Raw genomic sequence first — 23,144 nt, 5'->3', positions numbered from 1 at the left:
TACCGACCATTTCTTTAAGAAGACCACTTATTAATGGTGGATGTGTTGCTATGTGTGTATATAAATACATATATCCTTTAAATGTTAAAAGTTGCTCGAAGTCATAGAAATAAATTTATTATATATCATAAAAGCGGCATCTGTGTTATCCTTTCTGACGATTCATAACCACGGTGCTGGGTGCAGAATAAATTCGTCATTTAATTTTATTTTCCTATGTGCCCCATAGCCTCAATCTAACAGTCGCTGTTTCTCAGGTTCTTACGAAAAAAAAAGATGAAGTATTAAATTATAAAAAAAAAATATGTTTTTAATACAAAAAATAAAGGACACCCAGAGGCGAAATCCATTTGACATTTATTTTCTTTGATCTGAACTTCTGTTTTATGTAGAGACATGGAAACTTTGCGCTAAAACTTTCATTTACATCAGAACTACTGTTGGATCTTTAGAGGTACATGTAATACATGTGTCTCTGTGCCTCATGGCCCCTTGCGGAGAAATATTGGATTACACAGTGCATCTCGTATTAGAAAAATATTGGCTAGTCAAGAACAGCTTCGGCTTCAAGACATCGCTTTTACTGGGTTGGGAAAAGATTAAAAAGAAGAACATTATGTAGCGGAAAATCTGTCGGAGACTTCGCCTTGTCTTTTAAAGCAGCCGTCTTGTCGGCGGTCAAACAGACTTAGTCCTTCAGATCGAGGATCTGTGCTCATTGTTATATGAATAAGAGGGGACTTCATGCAAAGTTTGAGGGAACCTACTGTATATAACTCTCCATACTGCTGGGACTAGAGATGAGCAAATATTTTAATGTTCGGTTCGGATTACGATCGCCGTATTTGCAATATTCGCCGAGCGTAGTCGAACAACATTGGAGTCATTGGGAGTACAGATAAGCGAATATGTTGGGAAACTATCATCAAACATAAATTCGGCACGAATATAGTACAAATATGGCAAATTCAGATTCGGAGATCGTTTTCCGAACATACTCGTTCATCTCTAGTTGGGACGTACTAGCGTCAGTAGCCAGGTTGTAGCGAGATACATTTGCTATTGGCTTAATATATCGCGAGTTGAGTGGCACAGTATGTCGAGTTTTATAAATATGATTTTGAGATACTCTGTTGGGAGATGTTTATCCTCTATGTACCTGTGGCCGCTCAGTGCTGCATGCTGAGGCTTCACAATAATGTTAGGATATTGTATTGAATTATTGAGAAATGGGAATCTCTAAAGGGGGTTGTCCAACTCTTGAATGCATTTTTTTTTCTAGGCATGAGTGATTTCAAAATAATAAACTCGCCCTTCATCACCACCATGCATCCAACACAGTAAGCTCCGGAGGTCTGTGCCATCTCTGGTAGAGATGTCCTCATCATTGGGGAGTTACCAGGAGGTCTGTAGACTGGGATTGTTTGCAGTGGTCAGGTGACTGAGAGATTCAATCATTAGAGAAACATCCTATGAAGTGCTCCTTTTGTCACCCATGGTTGGCCGCCGTTATCCTGGTAATATCCCCACACAGCGGACATCACTTCCTGAGATGGAGAAGACCTCCAGAGTAGAGCCACCTGTGCTGGGTGCGTGGGGGTGCTCAACAGTAAGTATCACAACTGTAGAAAAAAATAAAAATCGTATGCATTGATCTATTGTGGCTAAGGAAAATGTACAAAAAAACTGAACGTGAGGTTCTTAGTTGACATTTTGATCAGAATGTACGAAGCTGCTACCAGGTCACGGCCAATATCTCAGTGGGTCCCTAACTTGTCAGGCATAGCGCCATACGGCAACCACTGCTGCAATGATACTGCATAGAAGAAGAAAGAACAACCCAGACACCTCAACAGCTCCCATACTACAAGGCAAAGCCTCCATGGCTCCAGCTTACACCATCACACAGGCACAGAACCACGGCCACAATGGCCGTCACACAGCACCAACACCTAGTGAATACATCTAAAAAAGTCTTCCACATGACCTCAGACCCAAAAATTAGAGCAAAATAGACAGAACTCCTCTTGCCGTCTCCCTCCTGAAAATTTAAAAACCTCATTCCTAGAAAACAAAAAAATGAGGGGACAGACCATGCGACATACCATAGCGATATCAACCATGAACCGCACATTCAAAACTTATGCATTCATCTATTGCAGTTCTGCAAAAAATGTACAAAACTGAACACTACGTTTTTAACATTATATTCTGAATGCCAATTGACAGGATTGGTTATTGGTGACAAGTCAATCATAAAAGTATGCCTGTGATTTCATACAGTATGACTGTTCAGAATAAGCTGCCTTGTGTGTATGAGGAATAAAATTATTTAAAGTCATTATAAAATTTCCATCCTGCAGTTTTTCTTTCTTTTAGCTCTAATTCTTAGTTATCGCTGAGCTAGTGGGTGGAGACTAGCTACTATCATGTCTCCAAAATACAGTACACACAGACACGAGGGATTCCTTCTCTCCAATCTAGGATCTAGCCAAGCTGCGTGTCTGGGGTGAGATAAAACATTTACTAGAAAGAAAACAGCAGCATGGAGGACATTATTCACCTGTGATGAGCTATGTATCTAGCTCTGGGGTGAGATAAAACCTTTACTAGAAAGTGTCATTACTATCTCTTTGTGTCTGTGCCTCTCTGTCAGCTTGTACTTTTGATTTACGCAAAGTTTGTTGAAACAACGGCGCCGATGAATTCTTTTTCACAATATTTATTTTTTCTTATTCATTCTGATAGTCCAAAATAACTTACTCCATCCCGATATTCTCGTCCTTACGCTTGTGCTGCCATGATTCTACATCATTGACGAAACACAGTAATGAGGAGTGAAACGTAACGCCATTGTATCATCAGCTGGGAATCTCAGACACTTGTCAGGGTAGTCGGAGTAGCGGTGCGCAGTGCAGAACTCTGCCAAGTGGAAGACTTCCCTTCCTCTCAGTACATTGCCGTTCCGTAAAGTTATTTGAAAAGGTCAGCTGAAGTTCCACGGCGAGACGATGCTGTGGAGATTCTCTCTTAATGAGTGCAAAACGTCTAGGTAAAGCAAAACCATGGAGTTACTCTCCAGCTGACGCTGAACATAAAAAGGAGAAAAAATGAGAAAAAAAAAATCTCGAAAAATGTTTTATATATATACAGTATATATATATATATATATAAAATCTGAAATTAAAAGGAATGTGCTCAATGTCACATTCGGGCTTTCTTAGCAATAATAATGAACTGGCTATATACTGTATCGAAAGCAAGCAGGGATTTAACTCTATGATGGTGATAAATCCCAGGATGGATTGTCTGCAAAGAGAAGGGGTGGAGATTAAATTAGAAATAATGTGACAAGGGAGATGGAGATGGTAACATCCTGTTGTCAATTAGGCCTCACTTCCATGGGTTTTTTTTGTATGCTTCTTTTGCAATGTACGGTATGTATTTACTAAAACAGACGTTAGGAGAGGTCTCTGGTTATAGACTCTCTCTTCTTTTATTGTCCGTTTGGCCCAGACTGCAACTACAACTTCTCCTGATGAAGTTTACCGTGAAGATATGTTTAGCCCCGAACTTCTGCAGCAATGCCCCTCCATACAGATACATTCTGACCCCCAGACAAGACCATTCAGACTCCAGAAAAGTCCACTACATTGATTCAGACTCCAGATCAGACCTTTATATTAGACCCCAGGCAAGACTGAGGAATTCGTGTACGTCATAGGTCACTGTGTCTACACTAACTCCTGGGTTTCATTTGAGGTCTGCATTAATTTCGGAATCTGTTCTGGGCTTTTCATTAATTTGGGAGTCTGATTTTTTTTTTTGTCTGCATTCATGTAAAGTTCTGGTCAGAGGTCTGAATTAAAGGGGTTGTCAGGTCCAAATTAATAAGTTTGCAGTCACTCTGTGTGACTGCAAACTTAAGAATCACCCCAGAGCATGCACTGTGCTCTGCGGGGATTCACTGTTTTTGGACCCGAAACCGGGGGGTATTTATGAGTTATATATACTCCCACCGAGTGGGTGCTACCTTACATTTCATACACTTAAATTAAGCTGAGGCTGCTCCCCAGTTAATGACAGGGCCGTCTAGTGGGCATGTCCAATTAGAAGGCACGGCCTCATTCCTTACATGTGTATGGGGAGCGAGACTGCTCCCACTGGCCAGGAGTATGTATAAGTCATACATGAGAAAATAGAGGGGGAAGCCAGCACTGCTTAAGGTTAGAACGCATAAATTGGAGTGCATATGCACATAATGTCTAGCTGTATTCAAAAATGAGATATTTAGCAAAAAAATTGATCAATTCAATTGAGCCACCCCGCCGCACCAAGGCAATCTCATATGGGGGGTCCTACTCTATATATTTTTAATAAATGCTGTGCCATTACGGCCTCCTAAATACATTTAGAGCATGACCACATCAAGTGCAATCTGTACCTGAACATTGCTGGATCGCTCCCATGAAGCCAGATTGGCGCGGCGGGGTGGCTCAATTGAATTGATCAATTTTTTTGCCAAATATCTCATTTTTGAATACAGCTGGATATTATGTGCATATGCACTTCAATTTATGCGTTCTAACCTTAAGCAGTGCTGGCTTCCCCCCCTATTTATAAGTCATACATGCCCTCCGGTCCCGGGTTGGAAATCGTTACCGTGCATGCGCTGGGGGATTCATAAGTCTACAGTCTCGCAGAGTGACTGCAGACTTACTGATTTGGACCAGACAACCCCTTTAATGTAAGAGACTGTTCCGATGTTAGAATTCATTGATGGGTCTATAGAGGATGGAGGTGGCAGTAGAAGTAGGGACAAAGATGGCTGTGCTCTAAATCAGGAGAAGTTGCAATTGAGGTCAGGGCTAAATAGAGAAAAAAAGAGAATATATTTAACCAGAAACCTATCTTCACCCCTAATTTCAGACTTCAGGAATATGGTCTGCAGTTGTCAGTAATTTGGGTGACAGTTTTTGTGTCTACATTTGTTTAAAGGTCTGGGCTCTGAATTAATTTATTGGTCTGTTCTGAGGTTACAATTCATTTGCTTGGCTTAAGAGGAAGGAGGTGGCTGCAGAATTGAGGAACAAAGATGTCTGGGCTGTAAACCAGGAGAAGTTGCAATTAGGGTTAGGGCTGAATAGAGAAGAAAATAAGAGCATGTGGATAACCAAAGACCTCGAGTCCTGACTCCTAATTTCTAATTTCAAATCCCTGTGGTCTGTTGCCTAATTTCAGAAGCTAAATTCATATACTTACCCTACCTCTGACCTTCTCTTGAGGTCCTGGAGTCACTGTATACGAGGTCCTGATTTTAAACTTGCAGTGTGGTGTGATACATATTTAAGACTATATATTGAGATTTTTTTTATTGCATGCTTTTATAAGGATTTTTTGTCTTCATATTTCAGCCCTTTCAATTGCTGCCCCTGGACAGCAGACCTCATATGCTGCAATACTCAGGAGAAAATCAGGGAGCTCATCTTTGTCGCTTTTTAACAACAAGAATAGACCCAGATATAGCAGCTCCTCGCTAGAACCTGTCGGACAAGCCTCAGAATACGAAAGAGAGAGAACAAGACAATATAGCTCCCCAACAAACCTATACCAACTCTCAGATGGGCAATTTGATGGTGAGTCTAGTTGCGCTTCTATATCTTTCTATTCTTTTCATGTGTGAGATCCGTGCTGTTCATTACCTAGGTGGTTTCCACTCATACCTACAAATACACATTTCAACCTGTAGTTCTCCATTACCTAGCTGCACAAGTACTGTGCTGAAACCTTTTCCAAAAAAAAATCTGTCTAGAGCGAAGAAGTAAGAAGTCGGGAGGAGGAGGAGGATGCAGCTGCAGCATGTCACTTACTGTTTCAATAACACAGCTTATGGGAAAACGGGACAGCAACGGGAGCATCTGCAAAGGTTGCAGTCATATCTAGGACCTAATTTATTAGTCCAAAAGTTTCCTCAGACAGAATAGAAATTGATCATAACTTTATCAAAATATTCAAGGCACCCCTCTCCTTTCTTACAAAAGCTGTAGAAAAGCATGATCTTGCTGCCTTCTTTCCCTACGAGTTACAACAGTTTATGGTTGGCACACCAATCCAATATGTGGAAGACCTGCTCCGGTTCTCATGTTTGATAACTTGCCATCCACTTTTTATCAGTAGTGTCATGTGGACCCATCCTGTGTGACGCGACCAGCATGCCGGCAACTAAAACAACAGGACGCGGCACGTGATACTGTCCTGTGTGACACGGCTCGCAGGCCGGTAACTAAAACAACAAGACAAGGGGTAGGGAAACAGTTACAACGGTGGGCCCTGCGATAGGGAAAAGGGACGTGGAGACCTCCTGCACTCCCCTGAATTAGGGTCCCTAACGCTCCTAACATTCCCTATGCCGATTCCGCACCAGGCGCCGATCACGAACCTGTCGCCCTAGCACACCCTACACCTATCCCTTGCTAGGGAGCTGGGTGGCGCAGGCACTGGCCCCACCGCTGTACTAACACACACTAAGGAAAAACACAAACAGGGAAACACAACTTAGCTTTACTCTGTTGCACTTGCTCCTGGCAACAGATTCCACCATCAGCATGCAGTTCTCCTCCTGAATCGCTGCCACCAAGCTCTGTCAGAGCTACAAGGAAATCCCCTATGATTCCTTCCACACCAGGGCTAAGACAGTGCTGCAAGGAACGCTCTCCAGCTCCTTCCTCCACCAAGGATGGTTGAAATGAACACTATCACCAACACTGATTGCAACACCTGTGACTCTTTTATAGCAGAGCCAGCAATCACACCTGTATTATAATCATGTGCACTTAACTAAAGAAACTAGAGTGCAATGACGCTCACCACCACTGGGGGCAAACTTAGAACAAACGACACCACTGTGCAATAATCCTAATGGCCACTTATGGTTTGTATCAACAACACCGGGCTGTCTGGGTTCCTCTGTCCACACTGGTGGGTCCTCCTCCCTAGCGAGGACATCAGGTGGCACTTTTTGTATATGTCTTTCCCTAAGGCGTCTATCCACCCGGGTGGCAAGGGACATGGCGGCCTCCAGCGACCTGGGGGCGGCGTACTGCACCAGAGTATCCTGCAATTTTGGAGACAAACCCTGCACAAATTGACTCATAAGTGCAGGGTCATTCCACTGAGTATTAGTGGCCCATCTCCTAAACTCTGAGCAGTACTCCTCAGCGACCCGGGCTCTCTGTTTACACCTACGGATTCGGGATTCCGCCAGGGCGACGCCATCAGGATCCCCATACACAAGCGCCAAAGCCGCAAAAAACTCGTCCACGGACACCAATGATGGAGAATAATCTGGTAGGGAGAAGGCCCAGGATTGGGGATCCCCTTTAAGAAGGGACATAATGATTCCTACCCGTTGCTCTTCGCTCCCTGATGAACGAGGGCGCAGCCTGAAATACAATTTACAGGCTTGTTGAAAAACCAAGAATTGATCTCTCCCTCCATAAAATCTGTCAGGGAGGGATATCTTGGGTTCTGGTTGAGCCTGTTCCTGTACCAAGCCCCCAGAGCCCACCAACAGCCGCAGCTGCCGCACCAACCCTCCGCGCAGCCCCCTTATCTCATTAGTAGGGGTCTGTAGCAATTGGACAAAGGTCTGAACTGGGTCCATGGCTCAGCAGAAAAAAAAGTTGAGGTTGGTGACAATGTCACGTGGACCTGTCCTGTGTGACGCGACCAGCAGGCCGGTAACTAAAACAACAGGACGTGGCACGTGATACTGCCCTGTGTGACACGGCTCGCAGGCCGGTAACTAAAACAACAAGACAAGGGGTAGGGAAACAGTTACAATGGTGGTTCCTGCGATAAGGAAAGGGGACATGGAGACCTCCTGCACTCCCCTGAGTCAGTGTCCCTAACGCTCCTAACGTTCCCTATGCCGGTTTCACACCGGGCGCCGATCACGAACCTGTCGCCCTAGCATACCCTACATCTATCCCTTGCTAGGGAGCTGGGTGGCGCAGGCACTGGCCCCACTGCTGTACTAATACACACTAAGGAAAAGCACAAACAGGGAAACACAACTTAGCTTTACTCTGTTGCACTTGCTCCTGGCAACAGAGTCCACCACCAGCATGCAGCTCTCCTCCTGAATCGCTGCCACCAAGCTCTATCAGAGCTACAAGGAAATCCCCTATGATTCCTTCCACACCAGGGCTAAGACAGTGCTGCAAGGAACGCTCTCCAGCTGATTCCTCCACCAAAGATGCTTCAAATGAACACTATCACCAACACTGATTGCAACACCTGTGACTTTTATAGCAGAGCCAGCAATCACACCTGTATTATAATCATGTGCACTTAACTGAAGGAACAAGAGTGCAATGACGCTCACCACCACCGGGGGCAAACTTAGAACAACCGACACCACAGTGCAATAATCCTAATGGCCACCGGGGGCAAAATCCCACCTTAAGCACAGCTTAGGAAGAAAAAAAAAAAGTTTCCTGTGCTTTATATCTGTCATGATCCAGCATGGATCATGACAAGTAGGTGCTCCCTATTTATCAGTATTCTGCCAGCACTATAGGAGCAGGAAATTACCTTCCCTCTCTTTGCGGCATGCTTTACTCCTGACATTGACCAATGGCCTGTCTGGTGTGATCTGAAAGCTCCACCTTTTATGTTACGCAGCTGGACAGACAGGAGAACAGGAGCAGAGTGACAACTTTCTTTGCAGAGCAAAAGTCTCGGCCCAACATCTTGCATCTTGTAATCCATCTCAGTGTCTCTACTGCTACAGATGGATTTCACTGCCAGACAGTGCAGGAACATAATCAATAGACAAGTCCAAAAGGAAACCCTTCTTGCCAATTTGCTGATACATTCCAAGAGGCTTAACAAAGGAATTGCTCAATATAGAGAATGATCTAAGGAAAGATTCTCCAGAAGACTTATTTTATACAGAAGGTGAATATTTGCTAAAACATATGACCAAACCCCAAGCCAGACCTCTGCGTGAATTCAGACCTCAGACTGAATGTATGTACCAAGATTAAAAGATAGCAAAGGAAGAAAATCCATCTAAGGGCGAAGATTCATAAAAACTTGAACTTTATCGAAAAATCTACAAATCCTCAAAAATCTATAGGGTGATGAACCGGAGCAAACACGTTCCAGATGTTGTCCTTATTCATTGCTGGATTTTCTTCCTCTGCTAATTTATCCCATTGCTCTCTTCAAGGTTCCTTGCATGGAAGATCCCTGGATGAGCTGAAGTTGCCTGTGTGTCTGCTAAGATTAAGAGTTACCCTCATAGGATAGGAGATAACTTTGTGATCACTTGGGTCTGACCACTGAGATCCTCACTGATCCCGATAATGTGGTTCTGAAGAGCCCCATCTGGAGTGGAGGCTAAGCATGTGCACATGCGCTCCATTCATTCCCAATACAATCACTGGAGATAGCATTGGGCTTGATTGGTCTTCGGCACTACCTGCATGTCAGACACAAATGAAGTGGAGGTGCGCATGCTTGACCTTCGCTCTATTCAGATGGGGATTTTCAGTGACCCATACTCGAGATTGGTGAGGATCCAGAGTTGATTAAACTCTCCCAACGATCAGGAAGCTATCGCCATTCTATCTTACAAGTTTGGCACAGTCCATTTAATTCCGACCCCAGACCAGAGCCGCACATTAATGCAGACCATAGCTTAAACTTGATCAGACTGTATAGAGACACATTCTAGTGACACCTTGTTGTCAATTTGTTACACATTTCCTAGGAACCTAACAGAGGAATTGCACATTCTTGAGCTGTAAGAAAATATTTTCCAAAATTTTGGGAGAACCTCCTTTATTGAAGACCCTAGACCGTATCCTACATTAATGTAGACTCTAGACAAGCCCGTTTTCAGGATGAAACAATTTTTGCATCCCGGTTGGCCAACATTTTGGGCTATCAACAATAATTGGAGTGGAGCGCCAGGGAAAGGCTATCTGGGTCCACCATTCCTTTCTGACCAAGCCTTTTTTAAGAGACAGAAGAGCAGAACCTGGAGACTTCCTTGTGGAATTTTCATTTTGCAGAACAAGGATCTTGTAATATAACAATTTGTCACAGAAATGGCAGCGAGGTTCATGAAAGCGCAGATAAGAAGAAAACTTAAATCGCATCAATGCAAATCAGCCTCTTAAATGTGATTACTATTTAAATAAAGAACCCTTCCCAGACTCCGAGATGTTGATGTTTACCTGCTAAACATTATTAAAATGCACAGTTAGATTATTCCTTAAGAGCTGTAACAAATGCGTACATGCATAATGTGATTAACTGCGAGAGCCGGGGTAACAATATGAATTTCATTATACGCCATTACGAGTGCACAATGTCTTGTTCCGTGTCACAAATTCTTATCAGTAAATATTGTTACCTCTTCTCATTTATTACCGGAGTGAAGGGTGACGCTAAACATTCCCAGGAAGATCATAGGGCAAGAGTCGGAGTATAATTTAGACAGGAGATTATTGTTATTATTATTATTATTATTATTATTATTATTATTTCTTCATTGTCAATATTATGAATTGTATTATTATTAATATTATTATTAATATTATTAGTCTCTGATAGACTTTATTGCTATTATTGGCTTGGTAGGTGTCCAAATAGTCTGACCCCCAAAACCTTTCTAGATTAATGGAGATCACATTGTATAGATCCTGGTTGATGGGACAGTTACTGTGTGTCATGAGACAACCTATTCCTTTATTATCCCTATTATTATTATTAATGATTTTTGTATTATTATTAGCTTATTATTTCATTGTCAATATTAACTATATTATTAATATTATTATTATTATTACATTGCCAATATTATTAATTATTATTATTGTTATTTTTATTGTTATCATTATGTCATTTCATTGTCACTATTATGAATTCTATTATTGTTATTGTAATTATAAATAGTAGCAGCAGCAGTAATATTGTAAGTCTCCGATAGACTTTATAGCTATCATCGACTTGGTAGGTGTCCAAATGGTCTGACCCTGAGACCTGTATAGATTGATAAAGATCGCATTGTATAGATCCTGATTGATCAGATATTGATGTCAATAGACAGTTATTGTGTTTCATGAGACATCCTATTCCCTTAAAGGAAAGCTATCATTGGAAATTGACCTATGTGTTTACATCAGGGTTTGTGCTACACGTTTTTTTTAATTTATTTTATTCATATTATAATGCTACGATATTTCTAGAAAAAATAAATTAATTAGTAATCTTGCAATTTTCATACCTGCCACTGGGGCTTTTTTTAGTCTCCTACGTCTTGTCCATTAGGGAAGAGTTTTCAGCAGTCTCCTTACCATCTGACGCAATATTAAAATGACAGGTAATAGCTACATAACACAGAATCCCCCAATAGGTGATGTCACAGGTGATCCTGCTCTCCTTCCCTTCACTATGTTCTTTGCACACGCTCATTAGATGCTTCAGTATGAAATATAGGGGGGGCTAATGTACATGTGGATTTACTGAAAATCCTCCCTGGTCACTGTGAGAATTGCAAGATTTCTAATTTTAATTTTTAATACAGATTGTGAAAAAAAAAACATTGCCAAAAAATATTAAATAATATATATAACTAAAAGAAATCTGATGATGGCTTCCCTAAAAGAATTTTTCTCATCTCACCATTTCATGGCCAAAACTGGAATAACTGCTTTTGGGTCCCATCAAGAGATGAGAAAACAGCTGAGCGTAGCTGCGCCATGTTGTTTGCATAAATCCCATAGAAATGAATAATGATTATAGAAACAGTGTGGCACAGTGATCGACGATGTTTCTGCAACTTAGGAGTTACACCAAAAGCATAGTTCATTTTGCTACTCGGTTTCGGCAACACCCAGTCATTTCTATGGGTATAACGCCAACAAACTGGCGCCTACATGCTCGTCAGTTTTTGCAGCCTTGCTTCTGTTGGCTGGCACTTAGAAGCAGTTATCATCAACTTGGCTATGAATGAACGTCTTCTTCAATCAGCCATTTTTCACTCCTGCTGTAGGGTAACAGGATGCAGACCAAATCTTCTCTTCACATGCCTATCTGTAAGGACAAGACAATGTTGAAGGGGTAGTCCGGCACCCAAAATGTATTTTCTACATACCTATCCTTACATCCTAACCACTTATGTCTTTTGCTTTATTACACAACACCCTACATTTAGCCATATCCTGGAAAAACCTACATGTGTTTTTTTACTGTACTTCCTGTGACGTTTCGTTTGAAAAGAATCTCAAACATGACATCACAGGAGGCTGGTGCTGCACTCACTCCTCGCAGCATCTTAGGCTGGCTTCACATTTGCTTATGGAGGAGCTCCGGCCGTCTGCGGACTTCCTCCATGAAGCTCCGCCCATGGCCACACCTCGGGTCAGCTCCGCCTATGTCCGCATACTTCTGCATGCGGCCTGCGTACCCTATTTTTAACATTGGGTACACAGGTCATGCGGATGTATGTGGATGCCTCCACATGCATCGTTTTGACGATGCGGCGACCCGCATCAAACGCATCATGTTGGAATTTTATGCTGGTGCCACATCGTCAAAATGTTTGCATCAGTGACTAGTGGTGACGTCATTGAGGTTTCTGCTGCTCACTGAGGCTGCATTCCCAACTGGGCCCCTGAACTGGGATAACCTCAGTGAGATCACCATTAGCACAGTGAGGAAAAGTCTCACGGTGCACTCTCAGTTCAACTCATTGACATCAGCCCAAACGCCGTTACAACCTTTCCTGCAGCGCTTGTGCTGATGTCAGGAAGTTGGACTGAGTTCATTAGGTGTGAACTCCCAGGACCTTTTTCAGGGCTACATGAGCGTGAGAACCTTCTCACGCTCGCGGTGACGTCAGGCAGGCCATAAGTGTTCACTGCGATACACTGAGGTAACAAATGCTGCTCAGTGTCTCTGCTATATGGCAGGCTGTATAGCTGCATCATGTAACAATGCTGCCTGCCATCTAGATATTTCAGAGCTAGACCCGACATGGAACAAATGGATTAATATCTTCTTTCTGAACAGGTGAGTAATATTGTTCTTTATTATTTTACTTCTGTTACAGGAGACATTGTTTTCTGTGGACTGGGTGATCACATGAGTATGGTTTAATTTAGATTCATTAAAGGAGTCTGTGTCATTCCTTCAGTTAAAGGACTTTACTCTGTCTGTGAGTTTATTTACCACATAACTATAGGATTAGAAATGGATGGGTGTCTTATAGACGCCTCGCCATTACTTAGCCATGGACTTGATGTCACCAAACAATACAAAGGGGATATCAACCCCACAAATATGAACCCCACTTGCCACCACCACAGGGCAAGTGGGAAGAGCTAGGCAAAGCGCCAGAATTGGCACATCTAAAAGACGCACCTTTTCTGGGGCAGTGTGGGCTGCTACCTTTAGGCTGGGGGGGCAATATCCATGGCCCCTTACCAGCACCCAGCTGTGTGCTTTAGCTTGGCTGTATGTCAAGAATGGGAGGGAACCCACACCATTTTTTTAAATTATTTATTTAAATAATTAAAAAATGCAGCATGGGGAGCCTTCTATTCTTGATAACCAGCCTTTCTGAAGCTGACAGCTGAGGGTTGCATCCTGCAGCGGTAAGTTTTGCATGGCTGGTTATCCAAAATACAGGAGAACCCCATGTCATTTTTTTACATTAATTTATTCATAGCGCAGGTGGGGGCTGATGAATACTCCCGGCATCAGGGAACAGTGCGAACAGTACCTCTGATTTCCAGGCACCAGGGATTTCATTTGTGCGTCATCAGTGTGCACATGTGTGGGAAGTTTTGTGGCCCGTGCTGCTACTGAAAACACAGACAGACTGAAAGAGTCCTTAGTCACCTACCAAACTTTGGCCAACTTTTGCCGATTTATAGGAAAATAGCTCAGGAATCTGAACACGAATCCGAATGTGCTACGTTTGTGCCGAATTTGAAATTGGCAAACGTTTTCTGAGCAAGTTCGCTCATCATCTTTACTTATGATGAGCAGATTGATCTGTAGAGGATCCTGATCGAGAAGAATTTCATGAAATTTGTGGATTAATGCAAATTCGAACATCTTAAGGTTCTGTTCACAGTTTGCAAAAGAAAAAACAATTCCCACACTGAAGTATCAAAGAGAGCAGGCAAACATCACTTTGCATTGAGGTGCGGTGCTGATTATCACTCTTTGTACAGTGATGGTCAGTACCGGGGTCATCATAAATCAGTGGTTACCAGCAGAGCAAGCTTTATACAGCAGAATCATTTTCCATCACCAGAGTCACTGGGTAAGTCTCTTTCTTCTGTAGAATGTAGCCTCTTATGGCGAGTGGAGCTTAAATTCTTATGGTCAGCGGGGTCCACGCTCTCTTTCTCTTCATCTTGTAGAGAGTAAGCTCTTACGGTCTGCAGTGTCCTCTCTTTCTCTACTCTAGAGTGTAAGCTCTTATGATTAGCAGGGTCCTCTCTCTCCTCTGTAGAGTGTAACTCTTATGGACAATGGGGTCCTCTCTCTCCTCCGTAGAATGTAACTCTTATGGACAATGGGGTCCTCTCTCTCCTCTGTAGAGTGTAACTCTTATGGACAATGGGGTCCTCTCTCTCTTTCCTGTTAAGTTCTTATTGTCAGCAGGTCCTCTCTCTCCTGTAGAGTGTAAGCTCTTATGGTCAGCAGGCTCCCCTCTCTCTCTATCCAGTACAGTGTAAGCTCTTATGGTCAGTGGGGTCTTCTCTTCTTCCTGTAGACTGCAAGCTCTTATGATCAGTAGGGTCCTCTCTTCTGTAGAACGTAAGATGTTATGGTGAGCGGAGTCCTCTATCTCTTTCCTGTAGAGTGTAAGCTCTTATTGTTAGTGAGGCCCTCTCCTTCTTTCCTGTAGCACGTAAACTATTAGGCTATGTACCCACGTATGTAGAAAATTCCAGACAAAAACGGAATCCTTCCCTGAAAACGCGCATTTTCCCGTGTGTTTTTTGCTTGTTTTTGCTGACATTTTTGCTGAGATTTTTTCCGGAGCATTCCCAGTCTCATAGAATATAGTTAGAAATGCGGATTTTTCAGAGAAAATAATGAGCATGCTGCGTTTTTTTACCGCGATGCATTTTTTTCGCTTAAAAAATGCATCAATATGCACAAAATGTGGAATTCATTTAAATGAACGGGATGCTTCTTGAAAGCATTTTTTAAGAGTTTTTGCCGGTAAAAACGCTTAAAAAACGTGAAAAAAACACTTACATGTGCACACACCCTTATGGTCAGTGAGGTCCTCTCTCATGTAGAGCGTAAGCTCTTGTGGTCAGTGGGGCTATCGCTCTCTCCTCTCCCCCACTTGTATTTTACAAGCAATGAAAAGTTTTTTAGTATAGAGATTTGCACAAATTTATTCGCAGCAAATCAAATTTTTAGAGAAAATTCTGTAAAGTTGACAAATTCGAATTTCAAAAGATCAGCTTATCTTTACTCATAACCCCAGTAACAGCCTTGGGGTGTTTGTGATGTTTTTTCTTTATTTGCATTGTACATGTATTTTTATCCCATTTCCAGTAGTGTATTGGAAATAAAGCGAGCTCATGACAATACTGTTGTCATCACCTTCTTCTTTGAAGAATATTGCATCGTTCTGTTCTTGTTGCAGAAGTTATTGCCAGATTACGCCCCGGGAGACCTGTTTAAATATACAGAACTTCTAACATGCTAGTTCAATATCAATTTATGTTGAAGCTTGGGGGATATGTTTGAAAGGAAAGGCTGGAAGAGGAAGAAGTACTACAACCTACCGGATACAAGTGTTTCTTGTTACGGCAGTGTAGATAAAATTAAAACTCTTGAGAGTTTTGGAAAGCTGCACTTGACATTTCTCATTTTGAATCATAGATACAGTGGTTGGAGTTAGCGAGGCTTTTAATTACATAATTCAAGAACAAATTGGCTTAATGTCAGCGCAGTGTTTATTTCTAGTGGATTCTGTGACGTGAGGGTACGTGTAAGGCACTTTTTACAAGAGAATTGTATTAATTTAGTAGGCTTTTGTAAAAATAAATAAAATTATACCATGAAACTAGAGTTGAGCGAAACAGGTCAGTCAGATTCAAAAGTCGCCAACTTTTGCCGAAGTCGGGTTTCATGAAACGAAACCCGACCACAGTGTGAAGTCGGCCATGTGGTCGGTGACCCAAGCGCCAAAGTCGGGTTTCGCCGAATGCTTGCACGTGACTTTTTTCAGCCAATGAGAGAAGCGGAGCGTAGCATAGCAGGAGCATAGCGGGAGAGTAGCTGGAGTGGGAGTGGGAGAGAGAGGGAGAGAGAGAGAGGGAGAGGGAGAGGGAGAAGAGAGAGAGAAGAGAGAGAGAGATTTTGCCGCCTCTAGGGTTAAAATTCATGCAAGTTGTGTTTACAGTCCTCCACTCACTGCCGACTTTTCTTCCCATTGACTTGCATTGGGTTTCGTGTTTCCCGACTTTTCCCGATAGTCGGCCGATTTCGTTCGACTCAACTTTTGAGAAAGTCGGGTTTCGTGAAACCCGACTCGACCCTAAAAAAGGCAAAGTCGCTGATCTCTACATGAAACCTTTCTTTCTTGGAGAAGACCACCCCCATATCCAACCCAGATTTCCGAATTTCCGATGGCAGAAGGTAAGATAATTACTTATTGTTTAACCCCTTACCAATGCAGCAAATTTTCATTTTTGCATTTTGGCATTTTTCATTTTTCACCCCCTTCTTCCGAGAGCCGTAACTAATTTAACTTTCCATCCACATAGCAATAATAGCTGCTAATTTTTTATTTTTGTATTTTTGCGGAATGTGTTATTTTGAATGACACCATTCATTTTACCATACAATGTATTGGAAAATTGTTAAAAAAAAAATCCAAAACAGGTGAATATGTAAAAAGAAATCCTGCTTCTGAATTGTTTTCTTTCCTTTTTTATTGTTCTAGTTTTCACAACATTTATTGTATGGCAAAAATTACCTGACATCTTAATTTTCCAAGTCATTATAATTATGGCAATAGCAAATTTGTCTTTTTTTGTAGTATTATTTTAGCAGTGAAAACAAATTTCTGAAATTTGTAAAAATTAATATTTTTGTTTATGTCGCCATTTTCCGACATCCATACATTGTCTGTTTTTGTGTTGATTGAGCTGTAGGACTGATGTTTTTCTTGGTTGGTAAACTGAGGATTTTATCAATACCCTTTTATGGCCAATAGAATGTTTTGATAGCTTTGTATTGCATTTGGGGTTTTTTCAGTTTTTTTTTTCACTTGTGGAAACCGAAAAACTGCATTTCTGGAATTTTTCTCTTTTCTTTTTTTCTCTTTATGGTGTTTACCAATTGAGTTAATTTTATATTTTGATATATTTTGATCTTTACTTATCCAACGATACCAAATATTAGCAAATATTTTTTAACATTAACATTATTTTTAATAGGGGAAAAGGAATGGGATTTGAATTTCTATAAACTTTTTTTTTTTTTTTTTTTACTTTTTAGGGACTTGAACCTGCAGTTATCTGATCACTTGTACTATAACTATATACTGCCTTGTGCCCAAACAGTACTCTTCCCCCACATACGTGGTATTGGCATACTTATGAGAAATTGCACAACAAATTTTGGGGACAATTTTCTCCTGTTTCCCTTGTAAAAATAAAAAAATGTGTCTGGAAAAAAAAGTCAAATGTGTTTACTTTTTTCCTTCCATGTTGCTTTAGTTCTCCTGACACACCTGAAGGGTTAATAAACTTCTTTAATATGGTTTTGAGTACCCTGAGGGATGCAGTTTTTAGAATGGTGTCATTTTGGGTATTTTCTATCATATAGACCCCTCAATGTCACTTCAAATGTGAGGTGGTCCCTAAAAAATGGTTTTGTAAATTTTGTTGGAAAAATTAGAAATCGTTGGTCAACTTTTAACCCTTCTAGCAAAAAAAAGTTTAAACAATGATGCAGCTACATGGGAAATGTTATGTATTGACTATTTTGTGTGACATAACTCTCTTAAGGGAATAAAAATTAAAAGTCTGAAAATTGCTAATCTTTTGCCAAATTTCCGATATTTTCACAAATAAACACAAATCATAATTTTACCACTATCATGAAGTACAATATGACACGAAAAAAACAAAAACTCAGAATCGGTGGGATCCATTGAATCTTTCCAGAGTTATTACCTTATAAAGTGATACTGGTCAAACTTCAAATATAAGGTATAGTCATTAAGGTTAAAATTGGCTTGGTCACTAAGGCCTCTTTCACACTTCCGTTTTTTCTTGTCAGTTAAAATCCGCCAAAATGGCGGAAAGCGGATCCATTTGTAAGTGATGCAAACAGATGCCACCGGACCGTTTTTTTTACGGATCCGTTGAATGCAGAATCTTAAAGGAACCGCAGTCCGAGAGAGGGAGAGAGAGATTTTTTCTCCACTGCCAGAAAGGATTTCAGGGTTAAATCCCCGGCTGACTTCTTTTCTCCGGGCATGCGCACTGAAAAATGCGGATCCTACAGCCAAAAAAAGTTACAGGGTCCGTCAAGGCATGCCGCCGGACGCAAACATTTTGGCGGATTTGCAAAAAAACGGATCCATCGGATGGCCATCCGTCAAGATCCGCCAGTAATGCAAATCAATGGGGAAAAAAACGGATCCGCCAAAAAAATGGCGGATCCTTTTTTTTCAAAAACTGGCGGATTTTGACTGATGGTCAAAAACGGAAGTGTGAAAGAGGCCTAAGGGGGTAATTATTAGAAAAATCAGCGTTGTGGGTTTTGTGGAAAAACCCGTAACACTTTTTTTTATAAAAGTCAAATTTTTTTTTAATCATAAAGGATTTAAAAAAAATATATACATTTGTTATCCATTTAATAAAAGCTGCGGGAATTTCTAACATTTTTATTGGCCTCGGAGAGTGTCCCTTTCCTGTATTTCCTGGGACTCCTGGGTTAAAAGGATGGGGTTTATACAAAGCCCACACAAAAGTGAGCATTCTGCAGTAATTTGGGGGCAATCCTGAAAGGGATGGCGCTTTCCCAGCTGGAATGGTGGGGTTGGGACTCAAACACCAAAAATATTTTTCACTAGTGTACAGTGATACAGTTAGGGTTCAATAAGCAAATATTATATATGCCATTTTAAAAAAAAATCCATATTTAATGAAAACTACTACATTGATCTATTTTGGCCGCTAGTGCGTGTAATACCTTTAAGGGTTTTCTCGAGGATTAATAAAACCTAGCTGCATTCTTCTACAAACAGTACCACATCTGTCTACATAGTGTCCATGGTATTGTGCATCGATGTTTACTGCACTGTGGCTGTCCTGCAATATTAGACACAATCCATGCATAGATGTGGTGCTGTTTTGATAAGAAAGCAGCCATGTTTTTTCAATCCAGAACAACCTTTTTAACCTTTCCCGGCCGGCACCCAATCGAGATGTGTGATGCTGGGGTGTCGAGTGGGCTACTCTGTCTCCAATCGCTGCTTAAGTACAGCTATCAATCTCTAAAAGAGGCATTTACTAAAATCTAAATTTGAAAAAATAAACATTTTTATCCATTTTCCAAATGTAAATAATCTCCCCACAAAACAATGGAATAGAAATCGACCAAGACATTGTATCTAATGCAAAAGATAACTCATCACAATGACAGCTCGCCACACAACCAAACAAGCCCTCACACTCGCAGGACTCATTTGATGATTTTTTTCCTATTTTTTTTGGCACATTAATATTTTATAATGAATTGTGTCACTCAAAATGACAACTTGTCCCGCAAAAAATAAGCCCTTAATTGTCTAGCTGGCTAGATAAATAAAAAAAATTGATGGTCCTTAGAAGAAATGGAGGAAAAAACAAAAACTGGCTGCGGCAAGACTGGAGGAAACTCTAAACCTGCCCATATGAATAGAGATTAGCAAATCTGACAAGATTCGAGTCTGCTAAATTGCCCGTATTATACCGGGAAATTTGGTTTGAAGTGAATTTATTCTTTGCAAATTGAATTTAACTTGTAAAACTTTGGGCTCTGGAGAGGCTCAGGAGCATGCAAAAATCCTAACATGTAGAAGAAAAAAAAACAACTAATACTCCCCGCTCACCTTCGTTGCTTGCTCTTCCTCATATGGTCCTCAGCACCTATTCCTAATGCCGCCGTGGGATAAGACCTTATGAAACGCACTGTAGACCAGGACTTCCATCCAAGACTCAGCCCTGCACATGCATTCCAGAACTAGTTGTGCCCAGAAGACTCAGACTAGTGTGAAAATAAACTTATTAAAGTTTAGGGTCTGGAGAGACCATGGGACATAAAAAAAAACCTAACATGGAGAATAATAAAAGCAACTAATACTCCCCTCACCGCTCACCTGCATTGCTTGCTCTTCCTCATATGGTCCTTAGCACCTATTCCCAATGCCGCCGTGGGATGAAACCTTACGACATGCACTGCGTATGCGTCTTCTCGAAGGCTCAGCCTAGCGTTAAGAGGTGTGAGGTTTCAAAGGGCATCAACGGTAAAAATTTTTGCCAAAGAACGCTTGGGGTATAGTAAACAATGGAGGTTATCAAAGAAGTGAGCAGTTAGATGAGTTTTAGAATTTTTTTTGTTTTTTTAGCCTTTTTACCACGGTGCAACCAAATTGTAGTTAGATGAATTTGCATGAAGTGACTTATAGAAAAATTTGCACTCTGGAGAATATGGATTTTTGTAAAATTCAAGCAGAACTTAATTCCACTTGAATAAATTTGCCCAAGTCCACAAACTAATAGTTGTCACTGCATATTAGTAGGAAAAGCCACATGCTGGACGTCGTTGATCTAGACTATGGTTTCCATTCTTCAGGCTTGACCATAGTTTACATTTCCTTTTTCCGTCTCACACGTCGTGGTTCACTTTTTAGCGACTTCATTACTAACTCCGGTGAAGATAGGAATTCAAAATGGTAATTGGATCCAAGAAAGTCTTACTGAATTAAAATGATTGAATTACTTTTAAAGCAGTTGTCCGCGCACTGTGAGCACTATTTTTCAGTTCTCAAAAACTGATTAGGGATTATGCCGGCTCATTCTCCAGTAATATAGGTTAATTGAAAGACCTTGAAGAGTCAGCACCTTAAGTACAAGGAAAGTAAATGCAGATTGAATATGGATAGTTGAGTAATTACTGGCAAGGCTGAAACATAATGTTAATGCAACAAGTAAAACCTCACACCCATGTCCCATCGAGCAGGATCATTTATATTCATTAGTCAGGAAAGCCGAATGTCTTACTTTTCTAACAGTTCAAATAGATAGACCTCAGGTCTGTGGGCACAGTGCCAGCATTGAGGAACATAGAGTCCCTACAGATCAGTACTGCCGAACCATAGGCACACGCGTACCACCGTATGGTAGATTACAATTTTGTTCTACTAGGAAAGAACTACTCTGATTTATGTAATCTGATAGAACAAGAATATAAGCACAGAAAGAGCGTGTGCACCTAAAATGTAAAATGAAAGGAATACATAATCAGAAAAATAAAAGCAAACACACATAGGAGCATATTACCACTATGCAATAGCCGCAAGCATTGGCTATGATAGGTTCTATCCTTCCACATATGTAACAGAGGGATGAAAGGCAAAATAAGGCAAACATATGTATAAAAATAAGGGATACAGATCTAGTATACAGTAGCATCAAATATGACTAAACAATAGGTCTACCAATCAAAAAAGTTGTGCAAACAGCAAGGTAGATGTACAGGAAAATATAAAATTTAACCTTTAATATACCACTAAAAAGAATCATAAGGTTCATGGACTAGTTGAACAAAGACAACACACCAAAAACACATATAAACTCACTTTAGTGGTGTAAAAAACACACCAATTCACGACAACCCCCCCCCCCAAACTTAGCCAACTGGCATAATTTTGTTCAGAGCATAAAGAGATTGCATTAATATCCTTATAAGCGCTAACAACTATTGTGGATGAGAAAATACACACAATATCATTCAGAGAACTAGATGCACACTAATATCCTAGTGAGTGCTAACATCTTATCATAGATGAGACAGTAAAAACAGAACAATCTCACCCAATACTGTTCCTTCCTTCACTAGGCTGTCTTAAGATCCAGAATCATCCACTTCTGATGGGCGAAGCTTTAATGAAGATCCATACAGTACCCCAACCGGTGGACACATTCCCAGACCATGCATGAATGTTACTCCCAACACGTTTCACTTGGCTAGATCATCAGGGTAGAGAAAACCATTTCAGGCAAAATAGGAAAATTCTTTAGCGTGGCACCCATCACGCGCACGTATCAAAAGAACGGGTTTCCAGCGTGTACTGGAAGTATTTTTTTTAATAGGTCGCCAAAATTAAGTTTAGAATGCATCATATCCGGTGCACCACATATGTGGAACGCATCCGTGAATCGCATACCTCACTTCCAATGTTAACATACTGAACTCTCAGGTCATGTCTGGTTCCTTGTATATACAAATTACATCATATCCGGTGCGCCACACGTGTGTAACGCATACGTGAATCGCATACCTCACTTCCCGTGTCAATGTATTGAACGCTCTCGTCATTTCCGGTTCATGGTACTTATGAAGCGCACGTCCTACTTCTGGCATCTAAGATGCATCATATCCGGTGCGCCACACATATGCAATGCATCCGTGGACCGCATATCTCACTTCTGGTATCAGTATACTAGACTCTCGCATTGTATCCGGTTCATGGTATTTGTGAAGCACGGAATATGTGACTTCCAGTGTGTACGCCATTGGAGTGCAGGCTTGAAACACAAGCCTCACTTCTACCATAGCGTTCCAATGGTACTTGAAATAAATTCCCTCTCAGAAAATCATATTGAAAAATCAAAACAGGGAACAAAAGAAAAAAATTGATCAGTAAAAATCTCAAAAAATCATAACTCCCAAAGAAAAAAAGGGGGAGGATCCTTAAAAAATGGCATTGGAAATAATGAGACAAGAGGCAGAAAATAACACACTTATTCATAATTTTTAATTCCCTTGTCCAGAAACACACGGGTTACGGGTCAAAAAAGGAAAGGACATTG

At 41.1% G+C, this 23,144-nt stretch overlaps 1 protein-coding gene across 2 annotated transcripts in view; it reads left to right on the top strand.

The window, feature by feature from the left end:
- The window catches only part of CNTN5 (contactin 5), a 2,193,251-nt gene that overhangs the window by 1,276,786 nt on the left and 893,321 nt on the right, over positions 1-23,144 (top strand). For both annotated transcript variants that reach the window (XM_073582945.1, XM_073582944.1), the window contains one exon: positions 5,415-5,636. In XM_073582945.1, the coding sequence (XP_073439046.1) occupies positions 5,415-5,636 (222 nt within the window). The remainder of the gene's footprint in view (positions 1-5,414; positions 5,637-23,144) is intronic.

The sequence above is a fragment of the Dendrobates tinctorius genome, unplaced genomic scaffold, assembly GCF_039654945.1.
Source record: "Dendrobates tinctorius isolate UK_male_01 unplaced genomic scaffold, ASM3965494v1 ptg000075l, whole genome shotgun sequence".
Lineage (NCBI taxonomy): Eukaryota > Metazoa > Chordata > Amphibia > Anura > Dendrobatidae > Dendrobates > Dendrobates tinctorius.
The sequence above is the reverse complement of the archived record's forward strand: the minus strand, read 5'-3'. Positions and strand labels throughout refer to the sequence as shown.